Below are 26,022 nucleotides of genomic sequence, written 5' to 3' on the forward strand. Positions count from 1 at the left end.
TACGGTGAGGTTGACCGTGGTGACGGTGCAGGGTTCGATTTTTTTGGAATGCGCTGCCAGTGGAAGTAAGGCAAGCCTCAAGCATTCTTCAGTGTCGGAAGATGTTAAAAAAAACCAACTCTATTGTTTGAACGCACTTTTGCGAAATGAGATTAAGTATTGAAATTCGTTATCTTAATTAACGTGTTACGTCAATTGTGAACTTGCTCCTATTTTTTTTTTTTTTTTCTCATAGTCTGTTGTATTATTAGGTTTTTAGATATTGGAACTTGTTTGATTTTTAAGTGTTTGTACGATGATGGCGTATTGTTGTTTTATTGAAAACCAGAAACAAGAGGCAAAAGGGACGTCACACTATCAACCAATGTCAATAAAACGAAAGTCATAAAAATAGACGCAGTCTATAGTATAATATCCATCTTGGACAACTGAGTCTAGGTCTCGCCTAGATTGTTCCAGCAGGGATCCTGGTTTCAACATCCGTAGGCCCTGATTCTGCAAAGCGCGCTATAAGTTAGGCGCTGTTTGGGCGTCCAAGATAGGCGTCCTTTGTAGAATTGAGCTCAGCAATGCTCACCACTGTTTAGACGTCGAATTCTTGATTCGTCCTTTAGAGAATCGGGTTTTATGCTGAAAAGTAGACCTGGTTTTCATTCGTCTACAATGTAGGCATGAGATGGATGCCCTAGGTCGCTCAGCGTTATATAAATGAATCGAAGGATGCCCATATTGAATCGTTGCTCATTCCATGCCCATGCCTATTCCGTTCGGTGTGATTTTTTTCCAATGGGCGTCCATGAAATTGTGGAGGTGCCTACAAAGCGACGTCCACATCCTTTGGATGTCCATGTGCCAATTATTGCCAGTTAAGACCCTTAAATGACTCATTAACCACGCCTAAGTCCCACTCAGCATTAGACGCCCTTTATAGAATCAGGGCCTTAGTGTCTAAATATAACTTCTTGTCTAAATTCTAGAGGCTCCCACTTACCTCGACTTCAGAAAAACACTCAAAACTTATCTATTCAACAAACAAGCCCCGTAACGCCTCCTCTCCGGAATTACCTGGCCACACGCTCGACCCTTTCCCCCACCCCCCCTTTATTGATCGCTGTCTTCCAGCTCCCCTACCCTCCTCCTCCTTCATCAGCCAAGTTCGGCTAAAGTTGTTGTAAATCCAATAAATGGTGGTAAATCGGCCAGTTCGGCCCTGCCCCCCCCCCTCTATTGATCGCTTTCCTCCTTCTCTCCTTCCCACTTCCGCTTCTTCAGCCATGTTCGGCTGAAGGTGTTGTAAATCCAATACATTGTTTGTAAATCGGCATGTCAATGCGGATCCTAATGTAATTGTTGTGAACCGCCTAGAACTCGATGGGCATGGCGGTATATAAGAATAAAATTATTATTATTAAATTGTGAAAATGCCCTTGAACTGCCCACTCACCCTTTGGAGTTGCACACTATGAAAAGTAGGTGTACATGTCACTAAATAGGTCACACATAACTCCCAATGACTGCCAATTAAGTGCTACCAAATATTGATCGTTATCGCCAATTACTTTGCAAACGGATCCCAAGATCCGTGTGCAAAACTGAGCTCCCCTGACGGTGCCTATGAGTGCCAGAATCCTAATGCATTCATTAATTTGATAAGGACAACATCCAGGCCCAAGTATTTTGTTGAATTTTTTTTTTTTAATCTAATTTTAATTTACATGAGCTAACTCAATGCTGCTCTCTGGAACATTAGCAAGGATGCTCAGCCGTGCACGCCGTAATAGGGAATTAGTACGCGTCTCAGCAGGAAACATCTGGCTTTGTTCCTTAACTTCCTATGAAAAGCAGCACTCGTTAGCGAACAAGATATGCAGACGCCTGGCTGGGGTAAGATGAAATGAAGGGGGGAAACAATCTTTAAATTGCACCTGTGCCTCTCTTTAAGTGAAAGAGCAATCTGTGTACTGGCCTCAGCGGCCTATATTCCACCCCTGACTCTCTTTCCATGACAGTATTATTTATTGAGGTTAATGCGCATAAGATGAGCGTAGTGTTTTCCAGGCGTCTCAAAGTCCCTCCTTGAGGGCCGCAATCCAGTCGGGTTTTCAGGATTTCCCCAATGAATATGCATGAGATCTATGTGCATGCACCGCTTTCAATGCATATTCATTGGGGGAAATCCTGAAAACCCGACTGGATTGCGGCCCTCAAGGAGAGACTTTGAGATCCCTGATGGCTACCATATGAGATTTAAAATGGTGAAAAGTAGACGCTAGGACAGGGGTAGGGAACTCCAGTCCTCGAGAGCCGTATTCCAGTCGGGTTTTCAGGATTTCCCCCATGAATATGCATGAGATCTATGTGCATGCACTGCTTTCAATGCATATTCATTGGGGGAAATCCTGAAAACCCGACTGGATTGCGGCCCTCAAGGAGGGACTTTGAGACCCCTAGATTAGAGTGTCCATGTCAAGGATGGGCAACTCCAGTCCTCGAGGGCCGGAATCCAGTCGGGTGTTCAGGATTTCCCCAATGAATATGCATGAGATCTATGTGCATGCACCGCTTTCAATGCATATTCATTGGGGGAAATCCTGAAAACCCGACTGGATTGCGGCCCTCAAGGAGAGACTTTGAGATCCCTGATGGCTACCATATGAGATTTAAAATGGTGAAAAGTAGACGCTAGGACAGGGGTAGGGAACTCCAGTCCTCGAGAGCCGTATTCCAGTCGGGTTTTCAGGATTTCCCCCATGAATATGCATGAGATCTATGTGCATGCACTGCTTTCAATGCATATTCATTGGGGGAAATCCTGAAAACCCGACTGGATTGCGGCCCTCAAGGAGGGACTTTGAGACCCCTAGATTAGAGTGTCCATGTCAAGGATGGGCAACTCCAGTCCTCGAGGGCCGGAATCCAGTCGGGTGTTCAGGATTTCCCCAATGAATATGCATGAGATCTATGTGCATGCACCGCTTTCAATGCATATTCATTGGGGGAAATCCTGAAAACCCGACTGGATTGCGGCCCTCAAGGAGAGACTTTGAGATCCCTGATGGCTACCATATGAGATTTAAAATGGTGAAAAGTAGACGCTAGGACAGGGGTAGGGAACTCCAGTCCTCGAGAGCCGTATTCCAGTCGGGTTTTCAGGATTTCCCCCATGAATATGCATGAGATCTATGTGCATGCACTGCTTTCAATGCATATTCATTGGGGGAAATCCTGAAAACCCGACTGGATTGCGGCCCTCAAGGAGGGACTTTGAGACCCCTAGATTAGAGTGTCCATGTCAAGGATGGGCAACTCCAGTCCTCGAGGGCCGGAATCCAGTCGGGTGTTCAGGATTTCCCCCATGAATATGCATGAGATCTATGTGCATGCGCTGCTTTCAATGCATATTCATTGGGGGAAATCCTGAAAACCCGACTGGATTGCGGCCCTCAAGGAGAGACTTTGAGATCCCTGATGGCTACCATATGAGATTTAAAATGGTGAAAAGTAGACGCTAGGACAGGGGTAGGGAACTCCAGTCCTCGAGAGCCGTATTCCAGTCGGGTTTTCAGGATTTCCCCATGAATATGCATGAGATCTATGTGCATGCACTGCTTTCAATGCACATAGATTGCGGCCCTCAAGGAGGGTCTTTGAGACCCCTAGAGTGTCCATGTCAGGGATGGGCAACTCCGGTCCTCGAGGGCCGGAATCCAGTCAGGTGTTCAGGATTTCTCCCATGAATATGCATGAGATCTGTGTGTGCACTGCTTTCAATGCATATTCAATGGGGAAATCCTGAAAACCCGACTGGATTGCGGCCCTCAAGGAGGGACTTTGAGATCCCTGCGTGTACACAGACAGATTGCAGGTACGCTCTACTTTGCACCCGTTTTCCCCTGTGCTGTTCAGCCTTGCCCTGCTTATTTCTCTCCCCTTGACCTTCAGCTTGAGGATTCGGTCATTAGCTGAGCTTTCAGCCTGTTACTGCTGGCAGGAGCTTCAAGTCAGAAGCGGCAATCTCTCATGTCTAGTCTGAACATGGCGGGAAGACAAAGAATATTATAAATCATTTTCAAATCATCAGGATCGCTTATGCTGTCCTCTTTGGCTTTCTCTTTCCTTTCCCTTCCCATAGCACAATAGACCCCTCCCCCCCTCTATTACTTAAGAGTAAAACAATCTGTCCTTCAAATGTACGCCTTTTTCTGTATGAGGGGGGAAATGGGTAGGGCTCGGGCATGCCCAGTGGGGCCCGGGCACTGCACGTGCTCAGAGAGAAAAAAAAAAAAATCTCTCTGAGCTATTGGAGAGCTTATCCGCAAATTGGGAGCTGTTGGGACAACACCCCATATGTGGCTGACTCATCCTGTTTGTCCTAGGAGAAAATTACTTAATCAGCTCGAGTTTACATAATCAGAACGGAAGGGATTAAGGGAGTTCCTTCTCCTCAATCCCATGTCATCATCTGCACAAGCCTCAAACCCTTGAAAGTTCTAAGTAGCAACATTCTAGAGCTGAGATTCTGATGTCATAATGCCTCATTCCACCAATGCCTAAGCTCCATCCTCATCTGCGCAAGCCTCAAACGCTTTAAAATCTTAAGTAGCAATATTCTAGAGCTGAGATTGTGATGTCATAATGCCTCATTCCACCAATGCCTAAGCTCCATCCTCATCTGCGTAAGCCTCAAACGCTTTAAAATCTTAAGTAGCAATATTCTACAGCTGAGATTGTGATGTCATAATGCCTCATTCCACCAATGCCTAAGCTCCATCCTCATCTGCGTAAGCCTCAAACGCTTTAAAATCTTAAGTAGCAATATTCTACAGCTGAGATTGTGATGTCATAATGCCTCATTCCACCAATGCCTAAGCTCCATCCTCATCTGCGTAAGCCTCAAACGCTTTAAAATCTTAAGTAGCAATATTCTACAGCTGAGATTCTGATGTCATAATGCCTCATTCCACCAATGCCTAAGCTCCGTCTTCACCTGTGCAAGCCTCAAACCCTTTTTAAATCATAAGTGCTCGAGGCTTGTGCGGTTAAGGCAGAGCTTACAGGAATGGGGCTGAGACCATAGCTTTTTGAAAAATTTGTTGGAGGTTTAAGGAGAAATAGCATCGGAGGTTTGTGAGCGAGCTGTGGAATTCTTTGAGTTTGTCCTATTTTTATGGATCGATCTCGAAGTTTATTGCGCGCTTCCAAACAGCTTAACTTAACAACTCCGTAAAAGAACTGTTAAGTTGCTAGAAGGCACAACAGTTAACAGCAGTTGAATGCGCTGGGATCACGCGCTGTTATATACAGCCTACGAATCCCAGGAGGCTGTGCAGCTCTTTCTGCCGTGAAGCATGAAGCAACCAAAGGCAACCCCGTGACGTCAGATGCACGCAACAATCTAGCTGGAAGGAAGGGGAGTGGGATAGCTGGCCCTTAAAAGATATTTTTGATTTTTTTTTTTTTTTTTTAATTTGGCGTTGATATATGAAATGTACAATACGCAAGGAGAGCACAGGGTTAATCCGTGATTTTCTCACTATGTGCATTACAAATCCGAGATTCACTCCCGCGCCCGCTATGCACATTCCAAAAAAAATTTCTTACCTGAAAGTTTACATATATTTAAAGTTTAGATATATTTTGGATTTTTTGCGGGGTAGATAAATATTTTTAATGGGGTTCTTAACATGCACGCGGCAGTTGCTAGGCAGGAATAGTCAGCGAGGATGTAAACGACTGGTCCTCAGCAGTCGAAACTTTTTGGAACGGAAAGACCAGTCGGTTTGGACGAAATGGTTTCATGGATCGATGCCTTAAGAAATTTACATGCCTTTTTACTCATTTGCATGCGCAGATCGGATCGGGTGCGGATGGGGTCTGGAGGAAGGTTAGTGAATCGAGCTGGAGTCGGAAAGTGAGCGCAAACCGAGCGGTACACGATCGGTTTGCTTAGTGAATCGAGCCCTTATTCTATAACTTGTACACACTAATTTGAGCAGCCCGCTGTATAGAATTAGGGGGTAAAAGACCAAACCAGACTTCCCGAATCTTAGACTCCTGCTCTAGCCTTTACAATTGCTCTTCCAATTCATTTGTTCTGCTGTGCAGGATTAAAAAGACAAAATGCTACACCGCAAGTTGATTCTAGCCTCAATTATCTTTATCCAGGCTCTTTTTACCTTGTCCGAGTATCTCACTTAATCGTAATAAATTCTGGGCAAAGGTTGGTTCTGGTTTAGCATTTTCATACAGTCAGGCTTAAGATTAGACTTAGTGTTAAATGAAAGATGATTCCCCTGTTATGCACGTGAACTTCTGACAATGACTGGGCAGGGCTGGAAAAGAAGGGATTATTTATTGATTTAAGAAATTTGTCAACTGCCTATTCCTGGAACAAGCAAGACTTATTCAAACATAGTTTCATAGATCCTCACACTACAAGTCATCCTAAAACCAGCATTAGGCAACACATCTGAATTATTTATTTTGATGGCACCAGTACTCCTCCTATATTTAAATATTTCAGCTGAATACATGTAAAAACAGTATATTTGGTCAGGGAACCCATGCAGCAAGCTTAAATAGTGAGATTTTACAAATGGAAGAGATAAGGAGAAAGGGCACCTACAGAGTAGAGGTCTGCACGTGAATGGGGATCGCGGGAATCCTGCGGGTCCCGCGGGAATCCCCCCTTAACCCACGGGACTCCCACAGGGACCCCCCTCTGGCCCACAGGACTCCCACAGGGATGGAAGGCTTTGAAGCAGGGTACGTCCATATAATATAATGGACACGTCAGCCTTAGTAAAAGAGGGGGTTTATAAGTTAATTACCTGAACAGAAAACAAAAAAAGGGTTCCACCAAAGAGATTCCACAAGGAAAACAGCAAAAGAACTGTGTATTGATGATCCTGTCAGAAGTAATTGCTGCTTTTTATGGGGACGGGTGGGGACGGAGAGGATCCTGACGGGGACGGGTGGGGACGGAGAGGATCCTGACGGGGACGGGTGGAGACTGAGAGGATCCTTGCGGGGACGAGTGGAGAGGATTCTGGCGGGGATGGGTGGGATTTCTGTCCCCGCACAACTCTCTACTACAGAGGCTTGGATTACTGCAGGGTGTAGGGCTGATCCAGACCTGCGTTTACCCCGGTGCATGCTGGGACTTGTAGTCTTACTTTTCTTAGGGCATGCAATGGGGAAATCAGAACTACAAGGCCTTGCATGCAACGGGGTAAACCCAGGACTGGATCAACCCTGTCCTGCAAATCTGGATCCAATTGGCTATCTTAGCAGGCTCACAATGGAGTTTCAAATTTAGGACGATAAACGGAGAACTGGATCTCCAGAAGAAGTGGCAGAAATTTCAGAGGCTGAAGGGCTTCTGCAACCCACACGCTTTTCTAAATCCCATCCCTCACCCATACCATAGATTGGATTACTGTGGCATATACCTCATTTTGCAGAAGAATGCACCAGAGATGAATTAGTGAATGAATCAGTGTACTTCTATCTCCAGTCATCTCAAATCTGTGAGTTGTGGTTTTATAAATGCCTTTTAACTTATTGAAACTTTAGCACTTTTCACCAGAGCATGAGAGAAGGTGAGCAGTTGGAGGCTGAACATGTCATGTTTCCAGTGGGAAGTTCTTTTGAGACATGCTAGGTGGCATTGAGCAGCTTGAAACCTCATGAGCAACCTCCTTTTTTCTCTTTATTGATATTTGATTTTGTCTCTGAGCTACAGCAGTTTTTGTGAAAGTGTGTTTTTCGTGATTGGCTGCAGCGTAAAGTTCTTTTTAAATTGGGTAAGACCGCTACAGAAACTTATGAAATGTTGAAAGTGGTTTATGGAGAACAAGTCATGAGTTGTGGAAAGTGTTTTGAATAGTAGTCACACTTGAAAAGTGGTCATGAATTAGTGGAAGAGGATTCATGAACTGGAAGACCATCAACATCAACCGATGATGATCAAGTGAGGGCAGAGGAATGCAACATCTCCGTTGGTTCATGCCACAACATTCTAACAGAGAAATGGGGGATGTCTCGCGTTGCGGCAAAGTTTATTCAGATTCCATGGTTGATGGCCAAAGACCAGAACAGCCGCTTCTCCTTGAGCAGACACATGAAGACAAAACATTTCTTGATAAAAGTGATAACTGGCGATGAGACATGGCTCTACAGTTCCGTATGACGTGGAAACCGAAGCTCAATCGCCTCATAAAGCAAAATTTGACGCAGAAACTTTTGGCGATTCCTGAAGATGTGTTTAAGGACTGTTTCCAGATGTTGGGAAAAGTATATATATGTAGGGAAGGGGGCTGTAATATTGTTTAGCAATTTTTAAAATAAAATCAGTCCTGGAACTTTTTGAACAGACCTCGTATAATGTGTACAGTGCTGTGTACATCTAGTAGTACTTATGTTGCAAGGGTGTAGAAGTGCCAGTAGGCTGTAATTGTATGTGCACAGGTGGTGTGTAAATGACTTGGTGGTCCAGTGCCTCCCCCAGTGCCCTTCATGTGTGATATGAATAATATCTTTATTTGTGGATTTTTTAAACACACCTGAATTAAAAACTATTCACTGTAAAAAGTTCATGATTTAGTGCAAAAACCTTTTGTTAAAAGCCATTTGAGCATAAGAACATAAGAAGTTGCCCCCGTTGAGTCAGACCAGAGGTCCATCTTGCTCAGCGGTCCGCTCCCGCGGCGGCCCATCAGGCCTAGTGCCTGAACAGTGGTCCCTGATTAATTTTATAATTTTACCTCTAATCCCATCCCTATAATCTACCTCTACTCTTATCTGTACCCCTCAATCCCTTTGTCTTCCAAGTACCTATCCAAAGCTTCTTTGAACCCCTGTAGCGTGCTCCTGCTTATCACATCCTCCGGTAGCGCGTTCCATGTATCCACCACCCTCTGTGTGAAAAAGAACCTTAGTTTATTTCAGGCTCGACTGCACGAAATGGAACTGGTTCACCAGAAATGTAATTTTTCCCGCAACCCTTGGTTCCAGGTCAGCAAACAGGTGGGATAAAATATTTGAGGGAAAGAAAAGAACCAATCCGTATATATCTCCACTGCCCCGACATGAACGATGCTTGTGCACCGTGCTGCAGAGCTAGGGCTAACTTCTAAGTGGGCTCGTGCAATCTGCAAGTATCTCCTGCACCTACCACAAGGTTCTCCAAACCTGTCAAGCTGACCCCTTCGCCAGCAATATCCACAGAGAATATGAACCATACCAACCCATAAAAGAAATGGAGCATTTTAGGGGTGGGGTCTATGGGACTGGATTAAAAAAAAAACAGTCGAGAGGCAGATAGCTGAGTGCAAGTTATTGCAGTTACTTACCTGTAACATAGGTTCTCCGTGGACAGCAGGATAAGTCCTAGGAGATAGTAATGACTAGATTCATAGCTGTGAGGAGAGACTTGAAGGTTACAGAATCTACAGGTCCTGGTGGTTGAGTTTGTCTGCTAGGGACAGTCACATACCCTTGTTGGTATCAAGGATATGCCCCACTCCCAAACATACTTTTCAACTCCTACTCCTCGCCCCTCCCTCTCCCACTCCCTGCTTATTCCCACAGTCCAATTCTCTTCCCTTTTACTCCCCCCACCTCTTCCTCCACTCCTTAACATACACACTCACCTCCCCTCTCTCTCCCCCCATGTATCCCTTTTCCTTCTACACCTCCTCCCTTTCCTGCACCCACACATCCACAAGGCTCCCCAAACTCCTTTCTTCCCCCTCTTATATCCCCAGATGCCCTCCTCTCCTCTCAACTTCCACCCCATTCCTTCACTCTCCCCAACGCACCTCTCATAACACGCTTTTCGTATTGGATTTTAAAAGGTGAACCCAAGTTCCCCCCTCCCTACAAGCCGCATGTTGAACTCCTTTTTTTAAGCGCTCTCTCCTGGATTCGGCGAGGGGGTGGGGGGGTTGTGCTCTGCTATTTCTCTTCTCGTATTACTTTCCGCCACAGGACTCGAGCAGTCGCTCGCTGCTCCCAGGTCCAGGGTGTGCCCGGGCGTGGGGGGTCAGATGCCCGCCCGGGTGGGTGTGCGGTGACACGGTCCTGCGAGTCTGCACAAAGCTTTGATGCGAGCAGGAGAGCTGCACTGCCACCTCTGGTCTAAAGCCCTTGCAGTAGACAGACGAGCAGCGCTCTCCCTCCCTCCGCAGGCATGGCAGCTGGCGCAGGCAGGAGAGCGTGGGACCCGGACAAGGAGGAGGATCTGCCCGTCTACCTGGCCCGGCCGGGCACCACGGCTCAGGTGCCCCGGCAGAAGTACGGGGGCATGTTCTGCAACGTGGAAGGAGCCTACGAGAGCAAGACCCTCGACTTCGACTCGCTGAGCGTGGGGCAAAGGAGCGGCCGGAGCTCCCGCAGCGGGGGCAGCAAGCCCGGGGAGCCGGCCGCCGGGGGCGAGAGGCAGCCCGAGGCCGGCGTGGAGATCCGGACCGCCAGCGGCAAGGAGGTGCTGCAGAACCTGAGCGAGACGGAGGTGAGAGGAGCCGGGCGCCCTCTCCCTGCAGAGGAAAGAGAGCAGCTCCGGGAGGGGGAGGGGGGTAAAAGGAGGACCCCACGGATCCCCCGGATCTAAAGCGCAGAGGGCGACTGTGGCTGGGATCCGTGGCAGACAGAGTAGTTGTGCGCGCAAACCCATCTGGACGCGCAAAGCTCAGCCCCTGCAGGGAAGTTTCTGCTCCTCTCCTTCATCAAATTCAAGCCTGGGAGGAAGGAGCAAGCTAGAGGAGACTTAGCTACTTCCAAAGCCCCCTTTTATCTAGCGAACTGGCCTTTCTATCAGTTTTCTTATGGCCAATTTTGCCCCCCCCCCCCAATCTGTTATTTTCTCTTTCTTTACCTACCCTCTTTTTGTTTCCACTTCTTCTAAATAAGCCTGACTAGGACCTGTTGTCTCTCCCCATGTAGACATCGCCTCTGGGCAAGGCATTACATCCCTAGGATCTGCCCTTTTGTGGGCATGTACTCTCAGGATTAATTCTCCCCATGGATCTAAAGCTCACAGCCTTGAAAAGAAAGTGGTCGTGGCATGAGGTCCACAGGGATTCTCATTTTAACTCCCATGGACCTCACTCACTCCACGGATTCTCCATTTAACTCCAGTGGACCACACTCACTTCACGGATCCTCTATTTAACTCCAGTGGACCACACTCACTTCACGGATCCTCTATTTAACTCCCGTGGACCTCACTCACTCCACTGATCCTCCGTTTAATTCCCGCGGACCACACTCACTCCACGGATCCTCCATTTAACTCCCGTGGACCTCACTCACGCCACGGATCCTCCATTTAACTCCCGTGGACCACATTCCATGGATCCTTCTTTTAACTCCCACAGACCTCGCTCAAACCATGGATCCTTCTTATAACTCCCGCGGAACTTACTCACTCCAGGGATCCTCCTTTTAACTTCTGCACACCTCACAGAAACCGCTCACCTCCATGCATCCTCATTTTAACTCTTGCAGACCTCATGGATCACCGCTTACCCCTTTCCTGTGGACACAGCTACTGATATGCTGGATCCATGGGGTGAGTGGGATCATGAGGTCCATGAAAGTTAACGGAAACCACAGCTGTTAAAATTATTGATGGGGGCACTGGGTATTCTCTGATATCCAGCTTTCTAGGGAATGTGTTCAAGTCCACAATTTTAAGCGAGCGAGTAGCTACGTATATTCTGTAAAGTTTATACAGGGAATATTGTATTTGTTTTCTATCCACAACGGTGTCTGTATCATTTTTAACAACTCGAGGCTCTGATAATTATTATTGATAGCCATTTAAAAGTCCGAAAGCTTACACACAGACTATCCAGAAGCTACCCCCACCAAAAGTCCAGGGCCATGGATAGATGAATCAAAAGGGATGACGGATCGAGAGACTTAACCCCTTCATGCAAGCATGCATGTCTTGTATTCAGCAGGATCTGTTTGCATAAGGCTTGCCAGTCTCTTTGGAGAAGCAGCAGGTAAAACAAGGATCTCACAGGCCACAAGTTTTCAAAAGGCCCCTTTTAAGGCGAGATTCTCCTTTTACCCTCTCCCTGCTTGAGAATAGCGATGAGGCTGAGCCCGGAGGACCAAAGGGCAAATTCTATTAGAAGCGGCCAAAAGTCAGGCGCCTAGCTGAGCGCTCAAGCACACTTAAGAGCGATTCTGCAACAAGGCGTCTAACACTTAGCCACGCCCACGCCAAATGTGCATAGGGCCTATTTTTTTTTTTTTGAAGGCCACCTAAATTTTTAGAGACGCCTTATTGCAGAATCACCTAACCTACAAAGCCGCACTAGCGGCTACTACGCGTCAACGGCCCAGAAGCCCTTTAAATCTCTATGAGTTTCGGGGCCGTTACCGCGTAGCTTTGTAGAAGAGAGGGTAAGTTTTAATTATTGCTGATTAAAAAGCTTAATTGGGCTTCTTACTCAATTTAGATAGGCGCCTATCTGAAATAAGAGCCTAAAATTTGGCACCACGTGCAGAATTTGGGCCTAAGTGCTGTGCATGAGTGCTTATGAGTTTCAGTTTGAATCTGATCTGTGGACTGTGTATCTGAGCTTAAATCAGATTTTAGGACTAAGGAGCAGTGCATATATGTATCTGAGGCTGAGCCTAAAACCAAGACAGGGCTGTAAATCTGAGTCTAACCTGAGCATGAGACTAAGGATTAGTTGTGTGTTAGTAGGAGCACAGCACAAATAACTTTGTATATGTGTGAGGCTTGGCACTATGTCTGTATGTATGTGAGTATGAGCCCAGGCCTAAGACTCTGCATTCTACATAAACCCCCTGAGTCTGAGCCCAAACCTAGGTTTTGTGTAGATTGTCTAATTCTGAGCCTGTGCGTGTACATCTGAATCAGGCCTAAGCTGAACGTGGTTCTTAGGCCCAGGTGTGAACTGGAAGCCCTGAATCTGAATTTGCACGTCTACCTCAGTTTCGGAACTTTGTAAACCTGAGACTGAGTTTACAAATGAAGGTAGTCATCTAAGGCTGAGTCTTTATCTGAGCCCAAAACATTGGAGTCACACTGAGTCTGCCAGCACTGCGGTAGCTGTTTGATATCAAAGGACTCTTCTGCTCTCCTTACCTCCAGCTTCTCTTCTCTCAAATGTCGTAGGGTGTGTCCTACCAGTGCGTCCTTGATCAGAAAGGTTCCCTAATAGTTTGGCTGTCTCTTGTCTGCCAGATGATGCTACGTTTAGTCAGTTATTGATTTTAACATAAAACATAAATATCTATAAAGCTGACCAGGCAATGCAGGATCTAAGAACCCCAGACTTTTGTCTGGAGTGGATAAACTCCATTTATGGTCCTAAAACCGTGTAAAGTCCATTGAATTTGGTGCATTTCGTTGAAAAGGCCAGGCATATAACTGAATCCAAGTTAAGGCGTGGCCTCCAGTATAACTGTACCATAGATATGATTGTTAAGGTCTAGATGTCTCTTGATTCTTTTGCTGGGAGGCTTCGTATCACCGTTTTAAAACCGACTCTGCTTCATGGTGATATCAGAATCTGGCGTCCCTAAACGTTCATGCTGAATTTTACAGCCGTAGTTGATACAGTACACAGGAGGGGTCTGATTTATTGCAGTAGAAATTTTAACACAAACTCCTTTTAGCGTGTGCTAGAACTAGACGCAATGGGAAAGAAACTGCACAAAACATCATTTTTCTGTCTACTTTTCCCTAATCAATGAGGAGTTGACACGTTCAATTCTACGGCTGCTTTTTTCATAGTTCAGTGGTTCTCCTCACAGACCTGGGAACACCCGGAGCCAATCTGGACTTTAGGATCTCCACAAATAATTGATCAACACACTCTTCTTGTTCAAAGTTGTTAAAACGCTCGCGGATTGTGAAAAATTGCAGGCGGACCTTAGGAAATTGGAAGACTGGGCGTCCAAGAGGCAGATGAAATTTAACGTGGCCAAATGCAAGGTGATGCACATTGAGAAGAATAACCCAAATCATAGTTACCAGAGGCTAGGGTCCACCTTGGTGCCCAAGAAAAAGATCCAACAATGCGATGAAACCTTCCGCCCAATGTGCAGCGGCAGCCAAGAAAGCAAACAAAATGCTAAGAATTGTTAGAAAAGGGATGGTTAACAAGACTAAGAATGCCTCTGTATTATGTTTAATTCTGGTCTCCTTATTTCAAGAAAATTATAGCGGCATTAGAAAAGGTTCAAAGAAGAGCGACCAAGATGGTAAAGGGGAGGGAACTCCTCTCGTATGAGGAAAGACTAAAAAGGTTAGGACTCTTCAGGTTGGAAAAGAGACGGCTGAGGGGAGATAGGATTGAAGTCTACAAAATCCTGAGTGGAGCAGAGTGGATCGATTTTCACTCCGTCAAAAATGACAAAGACTAGGGGACACTCGATGAAGTTACAGGGAAATACTTAAAACCAATAGGAGGAAATATCTTTTCACTCAGAGAATAGTTAAGGTCTGGAACACGTTGCCAGAGGTTGTGGTAAGAGCGGATAGTGTAGCTGGTTTTAAGAAAGGTTTGGACAAGTTCCTGGAGGAAAAGTCCATAGTCTGTTATTGAGAAAGACACAGGGGAAGCCACTGCTTGCCCTGGATCGGTAGCATGGAATATTGCTACTCCTTGGGTTTTGGCCAGGTCCTAGTGACCTGGATTGGCCACCGTGAGAACAGACTACTGGACTTGATGGATCATTGGTCTGACCCAATAAGGCTATTATATTCTTAAGGGTTAACATAATGGCTCCAACAAAAGGAGGATGGATTGAAAGCAATGGAAGTAAAACCCAGATATCTCAATCTATCCTCTTTTTTTCTGGAGCCACATGGTAACCCTATTGGCATATGCTAAGCCCAACTGGAGCTAGAAATTCTGAAGGAGAGGTCACAGCTGGCTCCTCCGCACCCATGTAACTCGGTCTTTTCTGCACACATCTGTTTCATGGCATTTGCAAATCATTGCAATTGGAGGCGGATGCTGAGAACTGCTGCCAAATATTTCTGGGTAAGGGATGCTCTGTCTTACCAAGGGCTTCTCTGCACAGCTACAGCCCACAAGACCAAGTGGCTATGTCAAGCCTCACACATGGATAAATTATACTCCTCAAATGCAGTTCACTATAAGAATAATATTGACTCTCCCTAGGAGGCTGAAAATTATTTAGTGTGCCTGGAGACTGAAAGCATAGAGTACATTTTTAAAGTGTTCTTAAATTTATTTATTTTTTTGCATTAATTATCTCCCCTATAGTTAGTGCTGCTACCTCTCCTCAGTGGTTACCAGTAGCCCTCAATGGCCCAAAGGCTGGAGAAACACTGCTACTGGTACCCTACACTAATTCAAGAGAACAGAGGGGTGTCTGTTGCTTCAATTCCCCTTACTGGCTGGTAGGGAGCACCATGATACCAGCAGCCGTGTTTCCCTCCTCCCCAGTGAACCAGGAGACATTAGAGCTGGACTTTTCAGAAGATGGAAGGTTGTTCATGATTTAGAGCAGTGCTCTTCAGCCGCCGATCCACGGTGTAATCAACGCGGCGTCTTCGGGCCGGCTCCCTGAGTGCTGCAGTGCACAAAGCCTTGGGAAAAGGCTCCTACACGCGAACTGCGCCTGAACCGGAAGCCTTCTCTCTGACATCACAACGTCAGAGGGAAGGCTTCCAGATGAGGCACGGGACGCGCGCGAGGAGTCACTGCCCACAGCTTTGTGCACTGCAGCACTCAGGGAGCCGGCCCAAGACGCCACGTTGATCACACCATGGAACGGCCCAAAGATAACACCGGGGGGCAGGCCAGAAGGCAAGGAACAGCATGGAAGGGGAGAGCCAACAAGGGTAGGGGGAATGCTTTTTTTTTTTTTTGTAGTGATTGATTTGTCTATTCAGGAAGAAATGCATTTGTTTCTTTTCCTCTGGGGTTGTACTTCTACCAGAGTCTTGCATTTTAGGGTTTGTTTGTGAATATTAGTACTTTTAGTTTTTGGTCCTGCATTTGCATGGGGTTATCTGTTTTCTGGTAGGAATGAATGTTGAAACGCATACAGTGTGCTTTGTGCATTTTAATTTTGTGGTTAACCATTATGTGTTGTTAATACGATTATATTGTGTGTGTGTATATATGAAAAATGAATGGAAAAAATGGTGTCACAATTAGTACTATTATGGGGGCGGGGTCTGGGGCGGAGATTGGGTGGAGATGGGCACGACTTAGCCCAGTGTTCTTCAACTGCCGGTCCACAAAATAATGATTTTATTTCCGGCGGTCCATAGATGTCAAAAGGTTTAGAGCACTGCCCCACAAACGTTTTGACACCGCGGCATATTAAGAGGTCCTTGTATTAAGGCACGTGCCATATGCTAAGGGGCCCATAGAATATAACACATGCCTTAGCATTTAGTGTGCGCCAAATCGGATAGCGCGCCTTTGATTAAAAAGACCCCTAAACTCGGCGCCACAACTGGCCCTGAGCCTGTTTGTATGCCGGTAGGGGTTGCCGGTGTGGGAGAGGCGCGGGGGGAGGAGGAGGAGGAGACGCCAACGAGGAGGAGAGGCGCCGGTGCTGGCTGAAGGAGGTGCTTCTCGCCACGAGAAGCGGAGTCAGCCGGCGCCTCTCCTCCTCACCGGCATCCGGCAGCACAGCTGGAATCTGTCACGGCTCACGTCGATTTAGAGGGTGGGTTACCTATAATTTTGCTGTCAATGTTTGTTTTTATTGTTACATATTTTTTATTTGTTGGTTTGTTTGTTTTTATTGTTACATATTTTTTATTTGTTGGTTTGTTTGTTTTTATTGTTACATATTTTTTATTTGTTGGTTTGTTTGTTTTTATTGTTACATATTTTTTATTTGTTGGTTTGTTTGTTTTTATTGTTACATATTTTTTATTTGTTGGTTTGTTCGTTTTTATAGCTCGGCCTCCCCAGGAGCCCAGAACGGGTTACAATAAAATAAATTTAGGTACTTAGAACTTCCCTAACTGTCCTGAAGTACTGTTAGGGAAGTACTCATCTGGAGTACTGTGTGCAATTCTGGAGGCCACATTACCGTAAGGATGTGCTCAGAATTGAGTCGGTTCAGCGGATGGCCACCAGGATGGTCTCGGGGCTAAAGGGTCTCCCGTACGAGGAAAGACTGAGCAAATTGCAGCTCTACACTCTTGAAGAGCGTAGGGAGAGGGGAGACATGATTGAGACATTTAAGTACATCACGGGACGGGTTGAGGTGGAAGAGGATATCTTTCTTCTCAGGGAACCCTCGACCACAAGAGGACATCCGCTCAAACTCAGGGGAGGGAAGTTTCGTGGAGACGCAAGGAAGTACTTCTTCACGGAGAGAGTGATCGAGCATTGGAAGAAGCTTCCAGTGCAGGTGGTCGAGGCACGCAGCATCCCAGACTTCAAGAACAAATGGGATACCCATGTGGGATCCCTACGGGGTCATGCCAAGGGATAGGGTCACTAGGACTTGAATGAGTGGGTCAGTAGAGCGACAGTATAATTACAATTATACTTAAGGGGTCAGAAGACTTAAGAGGGTGGGTAAATAGTGTGGGCAGACTTGATGGGCTATATGGCCCTTATCTGCCGTCATCTTTCTATGTTTCTATGTTTCTATGAAGGCTCCCAATCCAGCTAAAGTACCTGAGTACCTCCCTCCCTGGAGTACCCATCTTTTAGGCATAACTCTGTAGCGCCACCACCTGTTTGTCCCATCGACTTTTGAAGTCGAGCACGCTACTAGCCTCGACGATTTGGCGTGGAAGTTTATTCCATTGATCAATCACCCGTTCGGTGAAGAAGTATTTCCTGGTGTCACCGTGAAATCTTCCCCCCCTTAAGTTTTAGCGGATGCCCTCTTGTCGCCGTGGGACCCGTAAGAAAAAATATTTCTTCCTCCACTTCAGTGCGACCCGTGATGTATTTGAATGTTTCTATCATGTCCCCCCTTTTCTCTGCGCTCGTCGAGAGAATGTAAGCGCAGTCTGGTCAGATGTTCTTCATAATGGATGTCTATAAGTCCTGAATGACCCGCGCTGCTCCAGACGCTAGCGCAGTTTGATAGAAGAGGCCCTAAATCTCTATTAGTGACTGAGTCCCACATCACGGCACACAGTCTGAGCCATGAACCAATGTCCTGTGCTATATTTTTTAACAATAAGAATTTGTATTTAAATAGTCACAACCTACCAGTTTTCAGTTCCATCTGCTGCTAATAGTCTTATAGTTTTGCTAAAGATCTGAAGAAAGGGGGTTGTGGAGTCTTTTTTGCAAGCTTTTTGTGAAATGCGCAGGGACGGTGTCGGAGAGTTTCTGGCGTCCAACTTTGGCCCATTGCTTTCCCTTCCTGAGTGGAAACATTTCTGTGTCTCATCGAAAACCAGCGCTTTATTGCAAACTGCTTTTCCTTCCTGTGACTGAGGTGATTACATTCAGGCAAATGTTTCTCCGATTCAGTGAAACCCTTTAGCATTTCCGAATTTCATGGACCTTCTTGGTCCTTTACATCATCGTGCGTGTACTGATTTAAAAAAGAGGCTTCCTGTTACCCTGGTACCCCTTCAACAACAACCTTGGGTTTTAGGAGAGCTTATTTACAGATATAATGGGAATGAGCAGTGGCGCAGTAAAGCAGGTGCGGACAGCCCTGGGTGTTAAGTCGGTGAGACTCTGGCTCCTCTCTGCCGCGGCCTACTGTCCTTCCCCACCCCCCACCCCATGCCTCTGTATTATCATCGCTAACGCAAGCAGCTTCCGCCTGTTGCTCACGCCAGCCTGGTTCCGCTTTGAATCACTTCTGGCTCATGGGACCAGAAAGTGATGTCAGAGGGAAATCCAGCGCTGGCACGGGGAGTGTGCTGCTGAAGCCACTCATGCTGGCATAGAATTGAGGGTATGTGGGGGTGGGGAGAGGGAAGGAGTGAGGGGGCGCAGGGCGGAGCCTCCACCCCGGGCGCCTTCTACCCTTACTACGCCACTGGGAATGAGGGAGAATGGCTGTCTTGTTTTAAGGAAGTTGTTGCCAAACCCAGCCCTAATGGTTAGTTCAGCAACCTAAAAATTAGAGCAGGCTGCGATATGATTTTATCTGGACCGCGGAAGAATTGTGCAGAAAAGCACCGATTGGACTAATTTTCCAATGAGAATCCACCCCCCAAAAAAACAAAACCAAACCCCACGGGGTGTTGATAGATTTCAAATGCATTAATTAAAATTGTGTTCTAAATATATTGATATTCCATATTAATATTATTCACTGAATCGTAAATCGTATACTTCGCAGTGTTTCTTCGAACTTGTTCGGCCTCGATCGACAGAGTCAATTTACGGCACTGTAGGTAGCTCTGGCGCTGTGACTAATCTTTAAATTGAATCTGGAAGTTCGTTATTAGTCGTCACGGTTAATTGCCCATAAGAATACTTGTAAATTTATGTTCATTTTTGGGACAAAAACTTTTTCCCAAATGAAATATATCAAGACAAAATACAGGGCAAATTTATCCGACGGACATTTGAAGTTGCTACTTGTATGTTGCGGCAGATGGCACGGTAAATGCACTGCACGGTTGAAGAACCCTGATTTAGAAATATTTCATGGCGACACCAGGAAATATTTCTTCACCGAGAGAGTGGTTGATCCTTGGAACGAGCTCCCGGTGCAGGTGATCGAGGCAAACAGTGTGCAAGAATTTAAGAGCAAATGGGATGCCCATGTGGGATCCCTTAGAGGGTTAAGCCAAGGGAACCTGTCACCAGGAGTGGGATCCCTAGGATAGTAGACTTGGGGGTGGGTCAGTAGAGTGGGCAGACCTGATGGGCTATGGCCCTTATCTGCCGTCATCTTCTATGTTTCTATGCTTAAAGTAACTCTATGACCGTTGGCACAGCGCAGAGCATTCAGCATGCTGGCCGGTGCTAAAAACCTCTTGCAAAGGGGTGGGGGTGGGGGTGGGGTTAAATTTTTATACTTGGGTCAGTGAAGGGTTAAATAACTTGCCCAAGATCACAAGGAGCTGGAATGCCAGGATCAAAGCCCACTGCACTAACCACTAACATCTGAGCGTACAGATGTGGAAAGGGCTTTTCGCAGCTGGGATGTTGTCACATGTTCAGCGGTGAAATTCCTCTCCACATCTGTACACCAAGCTACGGCGGTGGAGGTGGAGAGTTGGTCAGTCCCAGCTGCCACTGGCGCGTCTCGCCGACGTATTAAGGAGTTGCCGACAGTCTGCTTTTATGACGTGAAATCCCTCAGCCCCGCCCACGTGGGCCTGGAGCTGCAGATTTGGGTCTGTGCCGTTGTTTTCCATTCAGAGTGCAGAAAAATGGAGAGTTGGTGCTCTATGATGGAGCTTTGTTCCCCTGCATCACTTGTCAGAGCTGGAGGCCTGTGGCATCTCTCTTTCTAACTGCTGTGGCTTCCACTTGTGCTGTGAAACATAGACACTTAGAAATAGACGGCAGATAAGGGCCACGGCCCATCTAGTCTGCCCACCCCAATGACCCTCCCTACCTGACTCTGCGAATAGATCCCACATGTCTATCCCATTTGGCCTTAAAATCTGGCACGCTGCTGGCCTCAATAACCTGAACATAAGAACTGCCATCTCCGGATCAGACCCATGGTCCATCGAGTCCGGCGATCCGCACACGCGGAGGCCCAGTCAGGTATACACCTGATGTAGTTTTAGTCACCCATATCCCTCTATGCCTCTCATAAGGAGATGTGCATCTAATTTGCCTTTGAATCCCAGCACAGTGGATTCCTTAATAACCTCCTTTGGGAGAGCATTCCAGGCGTCCACCACTCGCTGTGTAAAGCAGAACTTCCTGGCATTTGTCCTGGACTTGTCCCCCCTTAGCTTCAAACCATGTCCTCTTGTCCGTGTCGCGTTGGACAATGTAAATAATTTATTTTCCTGCTCTATTTTATCGATGCCTTTCAGCATTTTGAACGTCTCGATCATGTCCCATCGCAGCCTCCTCTTCTCAAGGGAGAACAGTCCCAGTTTCTTGAGTCGTTCCTCATATTCCAAGTTCTCCATACCTCTTATTAGCTTCGTTGCTCGTCTCTGCACCCTCTCCAGCAGTTTTATATCCTTCTTTAGGTTGGGAGACCAATGTTGGACACAGTATTCCAAGTGTGGTCTGACCATTGCTCTATAAAGCGGCATTATGACTGAAGTGGAAGACTATTCCAGCGATCAACCACCCCTTCAGTAAAAAATAATTTCCTGGTGTCCCTGTGCAGTTTCCCGCCCCTGATTTTCCACGGATGCCCCCTTGTTTCTGCGGGACCCTTGAAAAAGAAGATATCTTCTTCTACCTCGATGCGGCCCGTGAGATACTTGAACGTCTCGATCATATCTCCCCTCTTTCTACGTTCCTCGAGTGAGTAGAGCTGTAACATCCCTAGCCGCTCCTCGTATGGGAGATCCTTGAGTCCCAAGAACATCCGGGTGGCCATTCTCTGGACTGATTCCAGTCTCAGCACATCCTTACGGTAATGCGGCCTCCAGAATTGCACACAGTACTCCAGGTGCGGGTCCAATACTCCCAGCAGACTGGGTCCTAAAGGTTTCGTTATGTGGATTGCTATACTGATTATTTAATAAAGTCCATATCAGGAACTTCATCTATCCGTTTCTTTGGTTTCTGTTGGGACTTTTTCTCTGTGGATTCTCCAGGGTCAATTTCTTTCCTTATCTTTCCTTATCTATCCCGGTGGACTTGCACTCTATCTAATGTACCTGGGGCAATGGGGGAATCAGGGACTTCCTTTGATTCATCCCTAAGGAAGTCCCTGATTAGCTCAGGTGCCACAGGGAGGAGCCTGAGGCACCTTAGCCAATCAGGGCCTTAGACCCCTCCCTGTGCATCACATGATGCACTGGGGCAGGCGTTGCAGGAGGCTGGAGGAGCAGGAGGGACTGAGCACCCCTCCTGCTCCCAACTTTTAAAGTACAGTACAGGGAAGGGGAGGGGGCATCCGCTGTCAGTAGCAGGAGGGAGTGGGCATCCCTTCTACCATTTGTTGGGGGGGGGAAGGAGAGGGGCCGATGGCAGGAGGAAGTGGGCATCCCTCCTGCCATATTTTTAAGTGCGGGTGTTGGGTGGGCGGGATGTTCGGCCAGCCGCAGGCGGGGGAGGAGGGGGCCGATGGCAGGAGGGAGCGGGCATTCTTCCTGCCATAAGTTCGGTGGGCAGGTGATCAACAGAAGCCCTGACAGCAGTGACAGGAGGCTGCTTCTTCTGTCAATACTTTCAGGGCTCTGCATCGCTCACTGAGCGATTGAGTCGGGGAGCTTGCATGCAAATGATTTGCACCTCCGTTGCAAGCATCCTTGTGGCAAGTAGCCAGATGTACAAAGAAAGTTATTCCCACTTTACTCAGAACTAGGTTAGATATGTTTTTTTAATTTCATTCATTGGGTAGTATCTGACTTTCCTTTAAGAGACAGTGAACAAGGCTCACCCTATTCACAGTGGAAGTAACTGGTGCAAAGTGAGGTATTATGGCTGACCTGTTCATGCTTTCTTCATACGTGTTCACATGCAGCTCTGCCACTATGTGATTTTCACGTGTGCAATGCATATTTCACCATGAAGCGAACTCTGTACCACCAAAAAGCAAAGACAAAAAAAAATTAACAAATAGTTTAAAAAACCCCACAAAGCCTCCTTTGTTTCCGATTTTCATGGAGTAAATTTTCCTGACTGTTTATCGTTAAAATGTGTTCCAGACCAAGACACCGAAACTTGCATTAAGGAAAAGCAGACAAAGCGATTGCTTAAGGGCCTCCGCAATGTGAAGAGACCCCCCCCCCAACTTGCCCCCATGGACATCTGCTCAGGGTCCTCGGTGGCCTATCATAGCCAGTGCAAGGTACCTCCCCTGACCCCTTATTTCAAGCTATGTGGAGGCTCCAGCAGTTTCGGTGACAGCTTTCTCCAATTAATAGCAGCCCACGTGACTTGGACCAACTTTCCAAGAAAGCAAAGAAGGCAGTGAGGGCAGAGCAGCTGCGGTGGAAACCAGTTCATTTCTTGCACAGAGCCTCAAGGAGCTCCAGAGACCAGGCCAACAATTCATTATTCCAAACTCAGAGCCTGGTACTAGAAGTCATTTGAGGTTACCCACCTTTTTCATATTGCCTTCAGTCCTTAACCCTACTCCTCTGCCCTCCAACCCAGCCAGTTGATTAACCGTTCCCCTTAACTGTATCCATGACATCCTGTTCATCTGTTTAGATTGTAAGCTCTTAGGAACAGGGACTGTCTTCTTTTTGGCTCTGTACAGCGCTACGTACGTCTGATAGCGCTATAGAAATAATTCAGAGTAGTAGTGTGAAGAGTTTCAGCCTTTGGGAAGCAGAGCTGAGCTTGTGATGTCATAATGCCTCATTCCACCAATCAGAGCCAACCTCATCAGTGATGTCACAATGGCTTGATTGTCCTGTACTCCCCTCTGCCCTCCAACCCAGCCAGCAGATTAACCCTTCCCCTTAACTGTATCCATGACATCCTGTTTATATATGTCTTGTCTGTTTAGATTGTAAGCTCTTTGGAGCAGGGACTGTTTTCTTCTTCTTTGTGATGCTGTGCTGCGTGCGTTTGGTAGCGCTATAGAAATAATTAATAGTTACGGACAAGATGGGAGATCGCACTGCTGCCGATGTAGAAGGATTTGGGGCATGACGGACCGATGGGTTCATAGACAATTCGATCGGCAAGCGGCCTCTAGTGGCGTGCTGAATTGTCATTGCGCTGAGTTATCTTGCGCTAAATTGTCTCGCGCTGAGTTGTCGCTGCACTCAATTGTCTTGCGCGGAGATATAGTGGCGCGCAATTGTCTTTAGCGCAATTGTCTGTGAGCGCCATTGTCTTAGCGCTGAGTTGTCTGCACGCGATTGTCTTGCGTGCTTTTGACCTGTCACCGGATCGATGTCTGTCTGTCATGAGCAAATGCACTTGAAACACAGCTCTTCACGAGGACATATTGGGTGCTGTCATTAAATACCTCAGCGAGACATTTCCTGCTTTTCTGTTTAGCTGTCAACTAATATCCATAAAAAGGCAGGCCAGGACTTAAGCGTAGGCAACACAGACAACTGCCTAAGTCCAGGGTAATTGCTGGAGTCCGGTGCATGCCTGAACACTGTCCGAGACCAAACCTAGCAGTGTCCAGACTAGACGTGTGGGGGAAGGGCAGGAACAGACTCCCAAATGCTCTTGGTGGCCCCTGTCCACTTTAAACTTGTTGGCAAGGGAAGCCAGCAGGTGAGTGTGAGAACTGCAGCCACAGCTTCACATCTGCTTTGTGCAGCCACAACAGCGGAGAGATCCTGCATCATTGCAGTCGAGGGTTCATGAGGCCGGATCCCAGTCTCTGTTCCTACTGAGCTGGAAGCCCAAGACAGCGAGGGGAAATTTCTGGATCCTAGAAAAACATGCTTTTCAACATTCATTGACTTGCTTCTGGCAAATTTCTGATCCTGAGAGACGTTTTTTCTCGTGATACTGGGCCATGTGTGTAATAGCATGCAAATAGATCCTAGGAGGACTTCTACACAGAAAACAGTGAGACATTGCTTGCCTTTCTCTTTTACCCCAAAAAAGGCTACATATCCATGTCTAGAGACAGACAGATGGATTGAACGTTTGCACACGAACACTTTGTCAACATATCTAACTCTCTAATAGAAAAATTGATTTTATATTTTTATTTCTCTAGCTAGCATGACCTGGATTGGCTTGATGGACCTTTGGTCTTATGTTCTTATATGAGCCAATTATAGGACAGTCAAGTCATTGTGACATCACTGATGAGGTTGGCTCTTAGGCATTGGTGGAATGAGGTATTATGACATCACAATCTCAGCTCTGGAATGTTGCTACTATTTGGGTTTTGGCCATGTACTAGTGATCTCGATTGGCCACCGTGAGAACAGGCTACTGAGCTTGATGGGCCTTTGGTCTGACCCAGTAAGGCTATTCATATGTTCTTAAAGGTGACCAAACAACTAGAAAAGATGATGCAAAAGCCAGAAGGACGCTTACACGCATAGGGAGAATGGCCAGTAAGACAAAGGAAGTATTGATGCTCTGGTGAGACCTCATTTGGAATATTGCGTACAATTCTGGAGACCTCACCTTCAAAAGAATATAAACAGGACAGAGTTGGACCAGAGGAAGGCTTCTAGATTGGTTTATAGTCTCTAGACCTCAGAGTTAAAGTTCTTCACCCAGAGCGTGGTAGAAAACTGGAACGCTCTTCCGAAGTCTGTCATAGGGGAAAACACCCTCCAGGGATTCAAGACAAAGTTAGACAAGTTCCTGCTGAACCGGAACCGTACGCAGGTAGGGCTAGTCTCAGTTAGGGCGCTGGTCTTTGACCAGAGGGACGCCGCGTGAGCAGACTGCTGGGTCTGACCCAGCAGCGGCAATTCTTATGTATACTTTGGAAGAAAGGTGGGAGAGGGGAGAAATGATAGAGCCATTTACATCATAGGTTGTATCAAGAAAAAGTCCCCCCTTCTGCTTTAGCTCCACACCATCCCGATCATTGGAAATTTTGTCCCTTCCCGATAACTATTGACAAAGGGAAAACTCAGAAAATGCGGAAAAAAAGAGAAGTTGAAAGATTATTTTTTTATTTACTCAAGCACTGAAGTATAGAAGCACTAAAGCACTTTATATAAAACATAACGGTTTGATGAGGAGGCTAAAGCCACATCGTGTTTGAATATGTTTGTGGAAAACACGAGTGATAGCATAACAGTACAAAGGACTGGTGTACACATTACTTATTAAATAGCACCATAGCATAAACGCACAAGAGGAAGCTCTGGAACGAGGGGGCAGAGATTGAAGGTGAAATGGGACAGACTCAGAAGAGGAAATACTTCACAGAGAGGGTAGTGAACCAATGGCATAGCCTTCCGCTGGAGGTGGTGCACACAAAATCGATATCTGAACTTGCCTGTCTAGGCAAGAA

The 26,022-nt window shown here is 46.6% G+C and overlaps 1 protein-coding gene across 4 annotated transcripts in view; it reads left to right on the plus strand.

Moving 5' to 3' along the window:
* The window catches only part of DPYSL3 (dihydropyrimidinase like 3), a 76,352-nt gene that overhangs the window by 12,507 nt on the left and 37,823 nt on the right, over positions 1 to 26,022 (plus strand). The window contains exon 1 of one of the 4 annotated variants that reach the window (XM_033927033.1): positions 10,021 to 10,513. The exons of the other annotated variants lie outside the window; for them this stretch is intronic. Within the exon in view, the coding sequence (XP_033782924.1) occupies positions 10,193 to 10,513 (321 nt within the window). The 5' untranslated portion in view covers positions 10,021 to 10,192. Of the gene's footprint in view, positions 1 to 10,020; positions 10,514 to 26,022 lie in introns of those variants that run through there. 4 annotated transcript variants of the gene reach the window in all.

The sequence above is a fragment of the Geotrypetes seraphini genome, chromosome 18 (genome assembly GCF_902459505.1).
Source record: "Geotrypetes seraphini chromosome 18, aGeoSer1.1, whole genome shotgun sequence".
NCBI lineage: Eukaryota > Metazoa > Chordata > Amphibia > Gymnophiona > Dermophiidae > Geotrypetes > Geotrypetes seraphini.